General features: G+C 36.7%; 1 protein-coding gene across 1 annotated transcript; it reads right to left on the reverse strand.

The window, feature by feature from the left end:
• Positions 1-11,966: 11,966 nt before the first annotated feature.
• LOC124172191 (BEN domain-containing protein 5-like) lies at positions 11,967-15,317 on the reverse strand. Its single transcript, XM_046551609.1, has 5 exons — positions 14,068-15,317; positions 13,395-13,761; positions 13,193-13,284; positions 12,791-13,010; positions 11,967-12,172 (listed from the first exon to the last, which is right to left on the reverse strand). The coding sequence occupies exons 1-5, from the start codon at positions 14,197-14,199 to the stop codon at positions 12,021-12,023; spliced, it is 963 nt and encodes a 320-aa protein (XP_046407565.1). The 5' UTR covers positions 14,200-15,317; the 3' UTR covers positions 11,967-12,020.
• Positions 15,318-16,927: the final 1,610 nt, after the last annotated feature.

Here is a 16,927-nt window from a genome sequence, read left to right on the forward strand (position 1 = left end):
AAAAATTTCATCATTCAAACATTTAAGGGTTTTTTGGTGTCCTGCATATGATCATGTTCCTGATCAGAAAAGAAATAAGGGGGATGCTAAGGGAATAGAAAGAAAATATTCGGTCTAATATGAAGACATTTAGCTTCTAAATAGATTAGTCTCCGATAACCATAGCCTTACTCCATACGGCATATGATATTTCTGACAGAAGATAGGCAGTTTTGTTAAGCTAGGATTTGCTTAAATGAGAATAGATAAGCATGGCTATGCTTTTTGCCTAGTAAAATTACATTTACGATACTTACATGTTTCAAACAATAGTTACAGTAAAGAAATATAAAAAAACTCAAATAAAAAAAAATTGTACTGAGGTTGTAAAACATAAGAACCTGACCACATAACATTGATCAAGGGTAAATTCCATTATTAAAAAGCTTTTCAAAGCAAAGAAAATTGATAATAAACAACAATAACTCCTTGCATGAACAATGAAACTACCAAAAAACATAATGATTTGGATAGAGACCATAACCCGTCAGTTCCCAAGCTCAGAATATTTAGTATATTAATGTTAATTTGATCATTTTGAGCTAAAATCATCTCCATTAGGTGGTTAAAGTTGTTTTTTGAGCATTTGTTGCATTGGTTTTAGAACAGGAGGGGTGTCACCCTCAGGTGACGTTGGGCAATAGCCATCTAATTTTGAATGAATAAAATATCAGAGAGGATTTTCAAGATTTATATTAATTTTATTTACACACATTTGTAGAACAAGAAATCATGAAAGCTACATAATTTTTAACATGTATTCTGTGCAACACACATGAAATGCGTGGATAAAAAATAAAAAAGGCACTTTTGAACCTAAAAACAAGAAAAGTGATTTTTCCCTGAATTTATTTTCTCCCATGGAAATCATACCAGCAATGAATATGAAGGCCAACTTTACACTTTTTGCGCATAATCCTTGTCCTCTGGTAACATTTAGCACAACGACGTTGAGAACAATACTATTTGACATGTTCATCTACATCATCACAAAGCCGAACTTCAAGGGGAATTCTTGCGGCCACGGCTCCTTCCGCTGTACATTGCGAAGGTGGTTTTTTTTATAGTCCACAATGTACCTGCACAATACTTCTTCTGAAGTCACAATATGAAAATTCTTCAGTTGTGTTTTCTTTGAACACTCTCCAAGCATTTTAGTAGGACGCTCTCCAAGCATGGTAGGCTGCATCTGGCCCAAAGGCAAACAGGGGAGAGCACCACTTTTTTTCTTTGTAGCTGACTCTCAAGGAGTGTAGGTTTTCATCAAATCTTACCACTCCCCCCCATATTTGTATTGTATTTTCTAACTGCATGTGTGCAGGATACTTGAATTCAACATCTTCTTCCTTGAACAACACCCACTTTGTCCGCTGCACTCACTGGACTTGCGCTATGGCAGTTGGATGCAATAGTAACAATGCTATTGTCATGCCACTTTACGACAGAAAGATCACACATGACTTTCAGTGAAAGCGAGCCTCTCTTTTTTTTCTATAGCAAAGGAGATGGTTCTAGAGGGAATTTATCCAGCCTATTCTACCTAATAGTGCCAGTTCCACCTGTTTTGAGCTCTGTTAGCCTGGATATTAGAGGAAAGCTAGAAAAAAATTATCAAAGTACAAATTGTATGGTCCGAAATCCGAAGGTAATCTACTCTGCATTTCCAAAACTACAGCACCGATCAACCCAAATTCCGGTCGCAGAGGATGCTGCGCAGCTTTCGCTCCTTGATAGGGTTCAAAGGAAACTAAATACCCCAATCGCGTTGCACAAGACCACACCTTGTAGCCAAACCGCAACGGTTTTCCATGCATGTGCTGTTTAGTGCTATGCCGTCCGTAATAAGGCACCATGGTTTTGTCTATAGAAATATGTGAGGATGCAACATATTTGAAATTTTCAATGAAATTTTTGTTCAAAAATCTAAAATATTCATGCACTTTTCCGAATTTATCTCCTGTTGGCAGGTTCATATTATCACAAAGATGTAAATAGTTCTGGAGTTCAAAAAACCGGTCACGCCGAGTACAATTCGCAATAAGAGTATTGTGGGTGTCAGACTTTGTTTCCCAAAGCATTCGAATGTACTTCGACGTTAGCTAGCCTGTTAGTAGTAATAGAGCAATGTATACTTTTAATTCCTCTGACGTCAAAATTAAAGTATGGTTCCTTTGCAAGGCGTACAAGTTAGGCATTTTAACAATATGTGAAATGATTTCGTCACCGTGCATGGAATCAAAGCACTGAACTGGAGACTGATTTGTGAACTTCATTCACCTGCTGCTCGGAATCTCCTCTACCACTTGGAACAAAGTTTTCTTTACGCTAGTCCAATTTATCTGTACTCGTGCGCCATTACTTATTTCTTTGGTGGCTTTCGCTCCACTATTGTCCCACCGACATCGGATGGTAGACTTTCAAATGAAGATTCTCCCGAATCCTGTATTAGTGATATTTAATGAACAATGTAAGCTAAAATATTCATTCATAAAAATTTGCTTTAGAAGTACCGATGTTTTTCAGAAGAGTCCCTAGATAAATGTTATCTTACATCATTCACAGAAGTATACGAGTGAATGCTTATTTCCACTAGTGAGCGAAGTATCCTTGGTGGCAAATTATTTATATCTGCCACGGTTTCATCACCACACTCTTCCTCAGTAACATCTCCATCTTCCTTAGGAACTAAAATAATATCAGCGTGATCCAAATTATCACTGTGGTGATCAGACTGCAATATTCTAAAATTTCGTGCGGTTGTGAGCTAAAAGAGCAACATTAAATATTATCAATGCAAATAAAAAAATTGATTAAAATATTTTTAATTAACACCATATGCACAGTTATAAAATAAAAACTCATAATATTAAATTATGAAAATACCATGAAATTCCGTATATTTTACCCAGAATTTTAGAATACACTACACACAACAGTAAGCATAGAAATAATAAAATAATTCCGTATAAATACATAGTTCCACTAAAAATTGTTGACATGAAAATTTTCCATCAAGCTCAGAGAAACAGTAAATAGTTTTAAGTATTAGCAGGGAATAAATCCGCTTGAATATTTAAGATGTTCAATATGAGTGAAATGGAGAGTTTGAAAACGTTCCATGAAGCCTTTCCCATAAATGCAGTCTATCAAGATGCTTCACTTCCCAACGTCACCTGTAGGTGACATCAAAAATTCGAAGTACCTCATTTGCTATAGGAATGAAATTTTTCAATGTATTTTATTTTATGTAAGAACTTACATATACTTAGTCATCAAAACTAAAATAATAATATCATTTACGTACCTCTTCTGAAGTTTACAGGCCATAACAGGTCTTGTCACTAAAATCCACACACAACCTCATTGACTTCTATTCAAATGCGTACTGAAGACTCCTCTGTCGCTGAAAAAAATACGATAATCCAATACGTGGTGCAGAAAGGCTCAAAGAAATGTAACAAAAACATACCGTGCCCCTAAGATTACATTGTTACATTTTGTGTGTTCACAAAAGTGTGTCACCTGTAGGTGACGTCGGGCGTTGCCGGGATAAAGCAGTTCTTTGTTTCATACACAGATCTACCTACTCATGAGAGCGTTTAATTTATTTAAAAAATCATACTAACGTATCCTTATATGAATACAGCATTACGTTTCCTTAGATTTCTCTAATGAAATGAATCAAGTAAGAGTTCCTTTACATTATTCCAATAGAATTTGCTCCATTGAAGTTAAATCACTTCTTACAACTGTATAAGACTGAAGTTAATCATTAAAAGCCGTTGACAAAAATAGGAGATAACAATGCAGATAACTATTATGAGGAAAGAAGATTTGTAAAAATTATTTTATGTTAATGTCGACTATGGCTGTTTAACGAAGGCATAGGTAATTGATTACAAGTAAAAAATGGGATCCCCTGAGGCAACCTGATATCAACATTAAGTATCTCTAAGACTCAAATGGAGGCTTTGTGCAAGTGATGTCAAGAAAGAAGATGACACCTTTTCTATTTGAAAGTAGACAATTAGATATGAATACTGTTGAAGGGTTTTGTCCATATACGCCCGGGTTTGAGGGAAAAAAGCATTTAAAATTAAAAAAATACAATCACATTAAATTTAATTAAATAATATGGCTCATTGTTTCAAAGCCAGTTTTGCCCAGTGGTAGCATACCGCACTTTCATTTTGAAGGACCAGGGTTCGAGACTCGGAGAGAGTATATTTTTTCCAGTCTGCCACCGCCATTTTTGTCATCTTTTCCATCTTATTCAGATTTGTTGCTTTCTGACGTTATACATTTTTTTACTTGACTGCTTCTTGAGAATAAGCCCTATATTGACACTGATATCGCCAAGATTCATCCAAGCAGGAGTGGTAAAACTGTGGTACTGGCATCAAAATGAAGGGAACTTATTTTCAGAGCAAAAGATTTGAAACATACTGTCTTTGAAGAGTTGCCCAGTTTCCATATGGGAGAAAGACATAAAATCAGGGAAAACGAACATTGACAAGCTTGAAATGATCGACAGATGGGTATACGATCGCTTTGTGGAAGCCAGGAACAGGATTGAACTGGTGCGGACTTCACAAGAATAGGCTATTTCAGGGTGATTTCATCACATATCTCCAGGATTTGAATTCTCAGCCAGTGCTTCATGGGTTGCATCTTTCAAGAAGAGACACCGAAACGTGCAATGCAAAAATACATGTCAACGAGCGAGCGTCTGTTGAAGAAATATTGCACAAAGCAAAGTAACACACTCATACACAACAGAGTATGATATTATGGCCTAAGAAAAACTGCTTTCTAAAGTTTTTATTGTGTGTGTCATAACCTGGTGGTGATGATGTGTCATAACCTGGTGGTGAAAAGACAGCCATTAAAATTATAATGCCAGCTATCCCAAAAATATACAAGGAAAGAAGACCTTCCCATTCAATTAGTTCATTCCAATTTCTACCCCAACAATTTTTCCATGCACTTCAAATTCATTAAACAAAATAGATCTGTAAAATGAAATACATCCCATTCCCTTTGCCATGAAGCTATTTACAAAAAAAACTTATGTCTACAAATAATAAGAATATTCAAAAAAGTTAACCGAAAAAATACATGATGAATCAAAATCATCACCTCATATTTTTAAGGTTCAATTTTCTATTCATGCATTCACACAAGTTGAGTGTGTTACCCAATGCATTCTTGTGTACATTTCTGGATTCATTTATTTAGACAATAACTAGCACAGGTAAATTCATGGAGTAAACAGACCTTTACGCAAGAACCGTAATGCAACAACCCCTACCGATTTAAAAAGCAATACAGTGTTCAATATCCCCATCCACAATTATGACGATTCTTACATGGGAAAAACATCTCAATACATAAAAAATAGTATTTCAAATTGAAAAATATCTCTTAAAAATGTACCTATAAAAATTTACCAATTGTTACTGTGTAAAAACTAAAATTCAAACTCTCAATAAATAAAAATCGCGCTCTCGATAAATAAAAAACACTCTTTTGTGTACATGATTTTTGATAGCACCAAAATCATGCACACAAAATATTATTATTGAAGAATCGTTTCATTAACGGTTTATATAAGCAAAGACATAAAACATTTGATAAACAGCTGACAAAGATAATTTTAGCAAATAATATTGTTATCAAATCAATCAGATATGTTACAAATTTAAAAAATGCATAGGCTTAATATTGTAACATTGCAACGAACCATTAGACTAAAAATCCAGGTATGTACAATAAATTTTCTTAACCTGTTCTAAACATTTTCGATCGATTTGTTGAAATATTTCATTCGACATATCTTCGTGTATTACAACTTAAAAATGATAAATAAACTTCTTTAAGTCCGCTAGTACGATTCTATAAATTATCTTAACTGTAAGTGTTGGAATTTAAAACCAAACAGTAGGTAAAAAGCAAAAGAAATACATCGAAAACATATTCCACAAAAATGTTCATATTCATTGATATCTTTTTAGAGTTGGTCATTCACATTCACAATACAAAAAGAAAAAAAACGACTTCACTCGTCACCATTGAGAAACCAACTGCGAGTTAACCAATACCTCGTCAGGATTAACTAATTCGGAAACACTATGTGGGACATTGGACTCTTTTCACAGCTCAGTGGATCATGCACAAGGGCCTTTAGCACCATCTACTGTTGTTCATTAATAAATTTAATACCCAATTAACTTTTCATACCTAATCAAAGCGATTTTTAACAAACGTTGCACGTACCAGTTTGTTTCAGTCATAATGCATTATACTTTGCCCGTCGTGGCAAGTGATTCATCAAATACACAATGAAGTCACTTTTTCAAGTTACTGCTATAACCAGTTCTACCAACAAATACACACATCTTGCTATATTTTTCATTCCCGTTTATATAAACTTAAAACAACTAATACCGGGCAGCACGGTACATAATCAGGAACAAGTTAATATCAGTTTGCGAGAATGATTTAACATCATGTGGATGTTACACGAGGCTTCCAATGAAAAAAAATAAGAAGCACTCACCCTGAAGTTATTTCTGGACGAAATTTTTCGCAGTTCTGCGTCCGATTCATGACAAATATTCCTGAAATCGTAGAATTTGATGAGCTTTTTTAAGCACAGTGGACATAAAGTTGCAGGCAGGCCATCTCCCACAACAACCTAAAAGGAATGAAAACACTTGCAAGAGATTTCAGACGTACCGTGGAAAATATGTTCATAGAACGGAATAAAACAAGAGGCAAGGAAATCGATAACATCTAACCCGCCACTTACTTTTAAGTCGAATAAATCATATAAGGCATCCTCTACAGTTGTCTGGCTTGCTACAATAGAAGTGAATATGTTATAATAATAATCATTTTTCTTCATGCAAAGTCTGCACGGGGTGCCCTCGGAAATCCTGTCTAAAGACTCTAAGTAATTCCCAGTGGTAGCACTCATGGTTTCACAGCAATAACTAATTCAGTCTCTAAACCAGTTCACTCCTCAAGCAAAGCATCCACAAAGCACTCAGTGATTGCTAGATTCCTAATAAATTACGATCATTTCCATTACGCACACCAATGCAAAAACATTGGAATTATTAAGAAAAAGGGCTTGTTCAGCTCACATTTCAATATGACCTCAAAAAGAAATCACATCGCAGCAGAGTAATCAGCAAATATTTCAACGAATTCCATGTTTATTGACGCACTACATTATAATAGACCAAATAAGCAAGATTTAGGTCAGATACCGAACTTAAGTTGCATATTTTAGCGCTAGAGAATAACGTACGCAGTAGGCCTACAAGCGATAGATGAGGTATTTGCAACGATGAGTGATAAATTATTGAGCTTTATAGCATTGTTTTAGACATGAATGTTTTAGTAATTTTTATAATACAACCTTCAAGATATTTTGTACCCTTTTTCATTTGTAAATACCGCAAATGAACTGTGACCGTGTGGAAGATGAAGTCGTCCTTAGATTCAGTTTCTAGCCTAAGCATTGAATAATAATCAAATACAAACTATAATACTACCATTAATTGAAAGAAAATTGACGAATATAAATTAAATGTCCTCTTATTTTTTCAAATGGAAAGAAAATTGTCTTGAAACTCGGATGTCAGGCCTGTGCTATAGGTGTGCTGTTTGCGGATAAAATAGCAACTAGGTATCATCGATTCTATGTTGAGGCTTGATTGCATGTTCTTGTATTAACAAATAAACGTTGCGGATCGATCTTTGTCGTGCATGTTGTGTTCGTAACATTTATAATCATGTCAGAAATTGTTGAAAATATTCTCAGCCCATGCTATTGAGTGGTGAAATGTCTCTCAGGCGACTGTTGTTTGTTGTTGGCGTCGTTGGTCCTTTCGTTGAGCATAATAATCATAGGCATTTTCAATTTCAAACATCAACGTAGTGAATGTAGTTTCCTTGTGAGATTTTGAGATCTTTGTCAGTGAGTAGATGATGTCTTTGACGATATAACTGATTTAAACAGTGAATGAGATTTTGAAGTGAAAACATGAGTCGCACCAGCGGGATTTTCACGGAATCTTCAGGAAGGAATTGCAGACTTTGTATGAAAAATCATGAATATTATTATAACATATTCACTTCGAATGTGGCATGCAATATTCCTGTAAAGGATGCCCTACATGATTTAGTCGGCTTACATGTGAGTGGCATATCAAATGCAATCGATCTTCTTTGGTGCTTACTTCATTTTGTTTTTTCCAAGATAATTACGACTTCTGTTGACGTATAATTTGTTTATTAATGTCTCAGATTGCTGTGGGAGATGGCCTGCCCACTACCATGTGTTCACTGTGTTTGAAGAAACTTACGGAATTCAGTGTCTTCAAAAAGATTTGTATAGAATCAGACGCCATTCTTAGAAAAAGTTTGCAGAGTAATTGTTGCAGGGTGAGTACTTCTCCTTTTTTCTTATTTGATGACTGGCGTAGTATAGGTATGGCACAGTTAAAGGTGACACTCTTCGGTTTTTGTCGACAGCAGTAGGAATCTAGAAAGATAAATTTTGGGGACTGAAATAGTCATGGTATGAAGTTTTGAGGATAAACTCTATATTGTAATCGATTAACTTCATGGTGACACAGACGGAGAAATATAATGTTGTAGAACTACCGGTGGCCATTTAATCGAATGCTAACTAAAAAGGCACTTCGATTAACGATCAAAAGATAATTTAGCATACATTTTGTTAATCTACAATAAAAGGGTACATGAAAGGCCCTAGTCCATGGTACACATTGAAGTGTAATAAGTCCAAAATCCCATAAACGGTTTCTCCCGATATGTGAGCCCTTGGCAAGATGCTATTAATGTTGCAGTTGGTTTTTCAGTGTCAAAGACTGAAGACATGTCGTCTTCTGGCAAAACTTAGTGTTAAAAGACAATAATATTCAGGGAAGAATGGGATTCAAATTCACCATTTATCAACGTAGAAAGGCAATCCACACACTTGGCTCTGGGTCATCCCATTTCAAATCAACCAGGCCATGACACCCACTGACTCGGATTTTCTTGAAACTTGCCATGGTCACACATTCTGGTATAATTAGAAATTGTGTACAATTTTAACCTCCAGTTGTCAATTGTTGATGAAATATTCACTGCATGAATGACTTCATGATTATCGTGGGATCATTATGGACCACTTAGCTTTGGAAAAAAAAACGCGCCTTGTCATCTCACAGGAATGGAGTTACGGATGAAAATAAAAATCACCATGTGTTGCACGTTGCGGCACTTAAGGGGTAGCTCCCAAATTCGGATTGCCCATATTTCATTAATATTTGAAAATTGGAGGCAAATATTGTACACAATTTCTAATTATACAAGGATGTATGGAAAGTTTCAGGAAAATCTGAGTCGTTGGGTGTCATTTGGTCAAAATACTGGTTGATTTGACATGGAATGTCTCCTCTCCCAGGTAAAAATTTTTTCAACCGGTTTCGGTAGCCAACCTGCTTTTTGGAGCATCCAACCGGGTTCAGTAGCTAAACCGAACATCTACTGTAATCAACCGGGTTCGGTAGATCAACCGAAAATCTACTGTAATCAACCGGGTTCGGTAGATCAACCGAAAATCTACTGTAATCAACCGGGTTCGATAGCTCAACCGAACATCTACTGTAATCAGGTTCGGTGGCTGATGGACCACCTGCTGTTAACAACTTGCTTTGGTAGCTAAATCAAACACCCACAGTTATTACACAGGTTAAGTAGCCAACTTTACTCGCACAGTATCGGTTGCCATTTAATAACCCACCTGTTATTCTTCCCCAGTTTCACTTTTCCACACAATACCTACTATACTGAATACCAACTTGGTTAATGAACTGGTAGCCAAGGGAAACACACAATTAGTATTGTTCAATAGAGCCACTTTTTGATTCAAATATTATAATATGAATTAAAACTAGATACACCTGAACAACTAGTGTAAAGAAATGAGCTGAATACCTGATTCAAATAAGTATATGATAGGACAACTAAATAATTTTCATAGCAATGACAAAATTAAGACCCCCAAAACTATCTACGTATAAGTATAATATAACAGTAACAAATACATGTGGAAGAATTAGAAACTCAATTTTAAGTATACATATTGAACATCATATCATAGATAGGAACACAAGGAATTAGACATATAAATTCAAACAGATTTATTTTCAAGAATGAAATATAAGCATTTTTTCCATAAATTACTAATATTTTATCCACACCCAAGCAGCATGCAATATCAGATTATGTATGAGTGTGTATTTGTATACATACATATAAATACATACAATGGATTAAAATTATAAAAAAGCATAAAAATAAATACAAACTGATGATAGCAAGAGACAATATGCAGTAGAATAAAAGGACATGATGTTATGAACAAAAGTAAATGAATTTAAGAAATAACATACATGTATTCAAGTCTACATAATATAAATGCTACTTGGGTATTCTTACGAATTTTGGACTAATTACACAAGTCTGCGACATAAACATTGTGTCAAATTTATTTAGTGATTTTTATAATGTTTTCAACGCTGATTTTGGGAAAAATAGTGAAAAAGTTCCATCACGCACAGTTATTTCACAAATTGCTGATATAGTTTTAGGTTTATTCCGATATTTTTAGACATATATCAGCACTCCAGTGAGTTTGAATTTCGGTTTTTAGGATCTCCAGCAACTGTTCTTCAGCCGTTTTTATATTAGATGCACGTAAAATAAAGAGTGATTAATTAGATTATACTTTTTATTGATTCTTCAAAAAGAAGCCTTGAAGCAGTACTTCTACTCAATGGCAATAGGTATGCTTCTACACCAGTTGGACACTCGGCTCACTTAAAAGAATGTTGAGAAAACTTTGAAGTGGTTTTAAGCAAACTCTGCTATTTAGACCACAAATGGACACTGGTGATTTAAAAGTGATTTCAATGCTGCTTGGTCAACAAAGTGGCTACACAAAGTTCCCATGCCTTCTCTGTGAATGGGAGACTTTCTCAATGAATGACGGTAGAGACAGAAAGCAACAATACATAAAGGTTACAGGTAGGGGTTAAAAATGTTGAGAGGAAAGCCTTGAGGCTCCCGAAAAGGTGTTACTTCCACCACTTCACATTAAGTTGGGGCTGATGAAACAATTTGTTAAGGCAATGCCAAAAGAAGGGAAGTGCTTCAGATACCTTTGTGTACAGTTTCTTGGTTTATCCGAGGAAAGGGAAGGCATCTTTGTCGGACCAGACATTAGAACACTAATGACCGATCCCAACTTTGTGGCCAAAATGGAAAAAAAAGGCAGCATCAAAATGTTTTAAAATATTTGTTACTGGTTTCCTGGGAAACAAAAGAGATCCAAACTACAAGACTACCATCGCAGACATGCTCAATAACTTTAAGAAGCTTGGCTGTAACATGAGCATTAAAGTTCGTTTTCTCAATTCACATCTTGACTACTTCCCTGCAAACCTTGGTGATGTAAGTGAAGAGCAGGGTGAAAGATTCCATCAAGACATCAAAGAAATGGAAAGAAGATATCAAGAAAGATGGAACGTCAACATGACAGCGAACTACTGCTGGATGATAAAAAGAGATGATCCTGAACGAGTCCATAGCTGGACAAGCAGTAAAAGAAGCTTCTACAGAAAGCGAAAGCGTTATTATAAGGACATACGACCTTAATTAAAGAGGAAAGGAAGTGTACTCGAAATGTAGTTTAGAACATGAATTATATATAAACTAAAACTTTATATCAGTGGAAAAAATGTGAAAAATTTCTTACATTTTGTTACCATAGGCAAACATACTCCGTACTTTGTGAGAAAACCTGACATGATAGGGCAAAATGGTTTGCATTTTTGAAATCAGCGCTGGAAAGTACATAAAAATCAGTCATCAAATTTCAAACAATTTTCAAAAACATTTTACTGCAGACCTGTGTTATTGGTCAAATTCTTCTTCTCCTTCCTGTTTAAATACATAATCTTATCTGATATGTAGGATTTTATTTTCTTGGCTCTATTATTAATTTCCTCTTCCTCCACTCCTCTCTCACCAAGCCAATCTTTGAATTTTCCTGTAAAAATGGGATTGCTCATGAACATTTTGATTCACAATGAATACTGAAACATAGGTGGAGCTCATGATAAAATTAATGGTTTAGAGAATGACTTAATAATTTTAATGCAACCACTTAAGTCACTGTGCAATATCGTCAGGTACAAATACGGTAAATGTCTATTTCACATAGGTGACATACATGAAGTCTCCTCCTGTCCCATTCCATTCACTTAACCTGCCATCACCATCCATCCTCCCATCCCACCTAGCAACATGGCTGGACCATATACACACCGTACCAATTGTCCTGGCTTTCCTCTATCCAGGATATTCTCCTGCCCCTCCTGCCTTCCACCTGCAGTGACTTAGTGTGTACATAGTATATTTCCCGTATTCGTACCTGATGATGTCACTCAGCAAAGAAACTGGTCAGATTTAAGTAACCTAGGCAAACTTAACAAAGTTTTCCATTCCAATAGCTTAGGAGCATTAGGCTAAGACATCAGTACTAAAGGAGATTACACAAGTTCTAATCATACTTGACTTAATTAGCTCATAAAATATTGAAAAATTCTCAAGCTGGACACAGTTACTCAAAAAATCTGCACTAAATGATCATCTTCAGCGATCTTACCTTTTATAGCACTTAGCTTCTCTGGAGTCAGAGGTGGTTTGCTCACTGCACCCTGACTTTTGAGTCTGTTACAGGGGATTCCATCGAGGCTTCGACCCTTCAAATGCTCGGTCCCCCAAACAACCACAGCCAGATCTTTAATAAATAGAGAATCTTTGGTGTTTTTGGAAATAACATCCCATTTCTCTTGCTGTATTCGGACATTCTTGCCCAAGAGGACCTAAAGGTGAAAAAATAAGCATAAGTTATTTGCTTTAGATTTCCTTCAGGTTCAACAGGAGAGAGTAGGTGATGAGCTCATAAACACAAAAATATTTCAGGGTTACAATTTCATACAGAAAAAAATCAGGCTTTGGCCAGGAATTCTAGGACTAGTGTTTACTATTTGGTGAAGCCACTTACATAACCATCCTCTGCAATCAAATCCTCTTCTGTGGTTATATCTGGCATCTCTTTGCTGGTTTTTTCCTTGTCCAGGACTTCCATTGTAGTACCTGCAAGAGGATGCGCTTAATCAAATAGTGAACTAGGTTCTTGTAATAGTGACATATACTTCTCTAATCTTCCGTGATTTCCCACCATTTAGACACTGTGGAGGGTGTACCTGATTTAAAATGTTGAATAACTTCTTCTTGGAGTTGAAAATTAAGCCTCTTGAGGATTTTGTTCTCCTCCTCCAATACCTCTACCTTCCCCTTAAACAATTTCAACTCCTCCGCATCTTTCTTGTTTTCCTCTTCTCTCTTCTTCAGTTCCAGGAAGTTTTTTTTCAATCTGTGGTATTTAGCTTCACTATCAAGCAGAAGCTTTTTCGGGACTACTTCATCTTCACTGTCAGAGTCTGAGCTGCAGTCTGTAAAACTCTTTCTGGAGAGCATCAATGGTGATTGCAGCAGCTCTCTCTTCCTTTCGGCAAGGATGGCCTTGCATTTCTCTTCCCCTGCTGCTGCTGTTTTCATCTTCTTTTCAGCCTAATGATATACGAACATGATACATCACATTTTGACCTTGGCGAAAACGTCATGGAGGTGTATTCTCACAATCAAACAAAGGCCAGTGAAATACAAATAACTTAAAACTGCTACAAAATAACCAGCAAAGATTGTAAGATTAGTTGCCATGGTAAAAAAAGTGAGCTAATGGTTTTGAATTGCCCCACTTCAGCTCGCTGAATCAATGGCGACATCTTTCTCCAATGCTATACCGTTAATAACTCAGGGTACATAGTTTAACATAGAAAATAATGGGGACATTAACGTGCATGCTACAATTCTCACCTGCGCCATGCGGTTCCCTCTCTTCTTTTTAGCCAGTGGCTCATCTTCGGAATCACTCTCGTGATCACTAAAATTCCTTATTTTCGCCACCGGAACCCTATTACAAGCGATTGTATTCTTAAGCTCCTCCATTGTATCTATAATATAAAAAATATTTAACGCTCAACTTCATGGAATAGACTATTAGTATTGAAACATTGTAATACATAGGAATTTATTTCTTGGCGCGTACAGTTGATTTGTTGCGCTGAGAATGAACCAAGGATGCTGTTTATGGCACATTACAGGGAGAACTCGTACCTTCACAAAGAGAGCACAACGTAACACATTACACTTACCTGCCATTAGAAGGATTTGCGATTTATAATAACTCTCCTTCACTTCGCCGGTTTGTCCCTTCGTCACCCTCTCTTCCTCATTCGCACTCCAGAAAGTCATATAAACTTTGTGCTTGCTGAAGTCTTGCGCGGAAATCGGACGGAAATTAAGAATTTTTGAGACATGAACAATTGCTCGTACATCGTCCTTAACATACTTCACGTATGCGAACATTTTTCCAATGGCCAGACAACAGCAATTACCAAAAGAACAACACCGATCTCGGCGATCTCACCAACGTGGTCGACCGTTAGCGTACAGCGGGTTGTCAACTGTTTAAAAAAAGAATGTGGGAATTCGTAGCAACAATGGCGCCCATGCATGCAATGAGCATCTCGCATTCCTAAATGTTTCAGCTTTGCTTCTCTCTTCAGTGTTCAGTTTGTGGTGGCCACATCTCTACCGTCGGCGAGGTTGACAGGGCAAATACCCTTAAAATCTGTAATCGCGAGGGTTTAGTAGATACTTTCAAGACACGTTTTCCATATACGTGAAAATGTCCGAGGACCGTGAGAGGAAACGTTATAAGTCATACCTTGAGCCCAATTTACAGGACCTCGACAATGCCACTATTCCTCGCAATACACTGTGGCGAAAAACCAAAGGCAGCGATGATTTTGGTGGGAGCAGAGCTGGAGTATCAGCGGAATTGCCGAGGAGATATAATAAAGTATCAACAGTTGTTGAGGAGGAAACTTTATCTATTTGCGATCGTGACGACATGAACGTAAGTATAAGATAAGTTAATGGTACAGTTACGGATAAGATTAACAGATCCGATAGAGAATAGTTACATATTTCTCTTCGTTTACTTTCGAATTATTTGCCGCAGGAGGTCGGTCAAGACGACGCAGAGTTAAACAGCAATTCTAAAGCGAGTGGTACCCATACAGACGAGGGTGTTAACTTTTCCGATTTGGAGTTTGCTGGTCCATTACTTGTAAGTACTACTTCTTCGCAGGTATCTACAAGATAAAATGAAGCCATTTTATGTGATGTCAGTGCTCGCAATAGTTTTATTGTAATAATGTTTTTTTTTGTTGCCAATCTCATTGATGTTATGCCCTTCTAGGAGACAGTGTATGACTCTGCTGATGACCAGAGTGTGAGTGATACATGCATCGATAATAGTGCTGAGGAAGATGATTTCTTCAGTGAATGTTCAGATTCCATATCCGAAAATGAGGACTGTGATGCTAGCAATGTGGGATCCAAATCTGGTGACTTCTTCAATGAAAACAGCTTCTGGAAGTCAAGTGAAAAGTATTGTTCTGTTGTTTTCCCTGGAGAGATGCTTTTGATGGCAATCACATTTGCTGTGCGATATTCACTACCATATGTTGCCCTTGTTGATTTATTACTCTTGGTAAACACAATTTTTGGGAAGGCAGTAGTTCCAGGTACTAAGTTTTTGTTTGAGAAAGCCTGTTCTTCTTGCATGGATGGTATGATTCAACACTATTTTTGTAAATTTTGCTTTACTTCAATGGGAGAAACCATTAAATTCGAGGATGGTTATGTACAATGTCCCCATTGTGAGAGGAGGCACCCTAAAGATCAAACAGACTTCTTTGTAACCCTTCCTGTGGAGCAGCAGCTGAGAATACTCCTTGAGACTCAAGAGAATTCTGACTTTAGGGTGGACAGATTCCATAAAGAAAATCCAGATGCTATCGAAGACATATTTGATGGTTTTCTATACCAGAAATTATCTGAACCTGGACAATTTTTGAACAATAGAAATAATTACTCTTACATCATGAATACTGATGGTTGTCCCATTTTTAAAAGCTCCAAATGCTCGATCTGGCCTATTTACATCCAGGTCAATGAAATTCCACCAGTAGAAAGAAATAAAAACATAATTTTGTGTGGTATTTGGGTTGGAACTAGTCATCCTAAAATGGACCTTTTCCTAGAACAGTTTGTAAATATAGGAAAGAAGTTATTTAATGAGGGGGTAGCTTGGACAAGAAATTCGAAATCTGTATGCAGTAGATTCATATGTACTTGTTGCTGTGTGGATTCTGTCGCCAGACCCATGATTCAGGGAACAACCCAGTTCAATGGCTACTATGGGTGCAGTTGGTGCCTTCACAAAGGATATTTGGTGGATGGGCAAGTGAAATACCCTATAGTCGAGGAGAAGATAAAAGAGAGAACAGATAGGCAAATGGAGAGACACATGGAGCAGGCGGTGGAGATGAAGTGCAAAGTGAAAGGTGTGAAACAACCGTCGCCTCTGTTAAACCTGCCACTTTTTAGAATTGTCCGAGGCTTTGTCCCTGACTACATGCACATGTTGTGCCTTGGTGTTGTGCGCCAGTTCTCGCTTCTGTGGTGTGAAGATGTAGGCAAGTCGTACTACATTGGAAGTCCAGCTACTCTGGAGGTAATTAATGACAGGTTGTCCCTTATTAAGCCTCCAAGAGGTATACCTAGAATCCCCAGGTCTCTAAAAGAGAGAATGTTTTGGAAAGCA

Source organism: Ischnura elegans, assembly GCF_921293095.1.
Source record: "Ischnura elegans chromosome 13 unlocalized genomic scaffold, ioIscEleg1.1 SUPER_13_unloc_1, whole genome shotgun sequence".
NCBI classification, from domain to species: domain Eukaryota; kingdom Metazoa; phylum Arthropoda; class Insecta; order Odonata; family Coenagrionidae; genus Ischnura; species Ischnura elegans.

Bases quoted from the DNA above. Each gene is read 5' to 3' on its own strand.
- LOC124172191 (XM_046551609.1), bottom strand. From the start codon at position 14,199: ATGGAGGAGCTTAAGAATACAATCGCTTGTAATAGGGTTCCGGTGGCG. The intron at 13,285-13,394 runs GTACACCCTCCA...ATCCTCTTGCAG, and splicing joins TATTCAACATTTTAAATCAG to GTACTACAATGGAAGTCCTG. The intron at 13,011-13,192 runs GTAAGTGGCTTC...TTTCACCTTTAG, and splicing joins TGATTGCAGAGGATGGTTAT to GTCCTCTTGGGCAAGAATGT.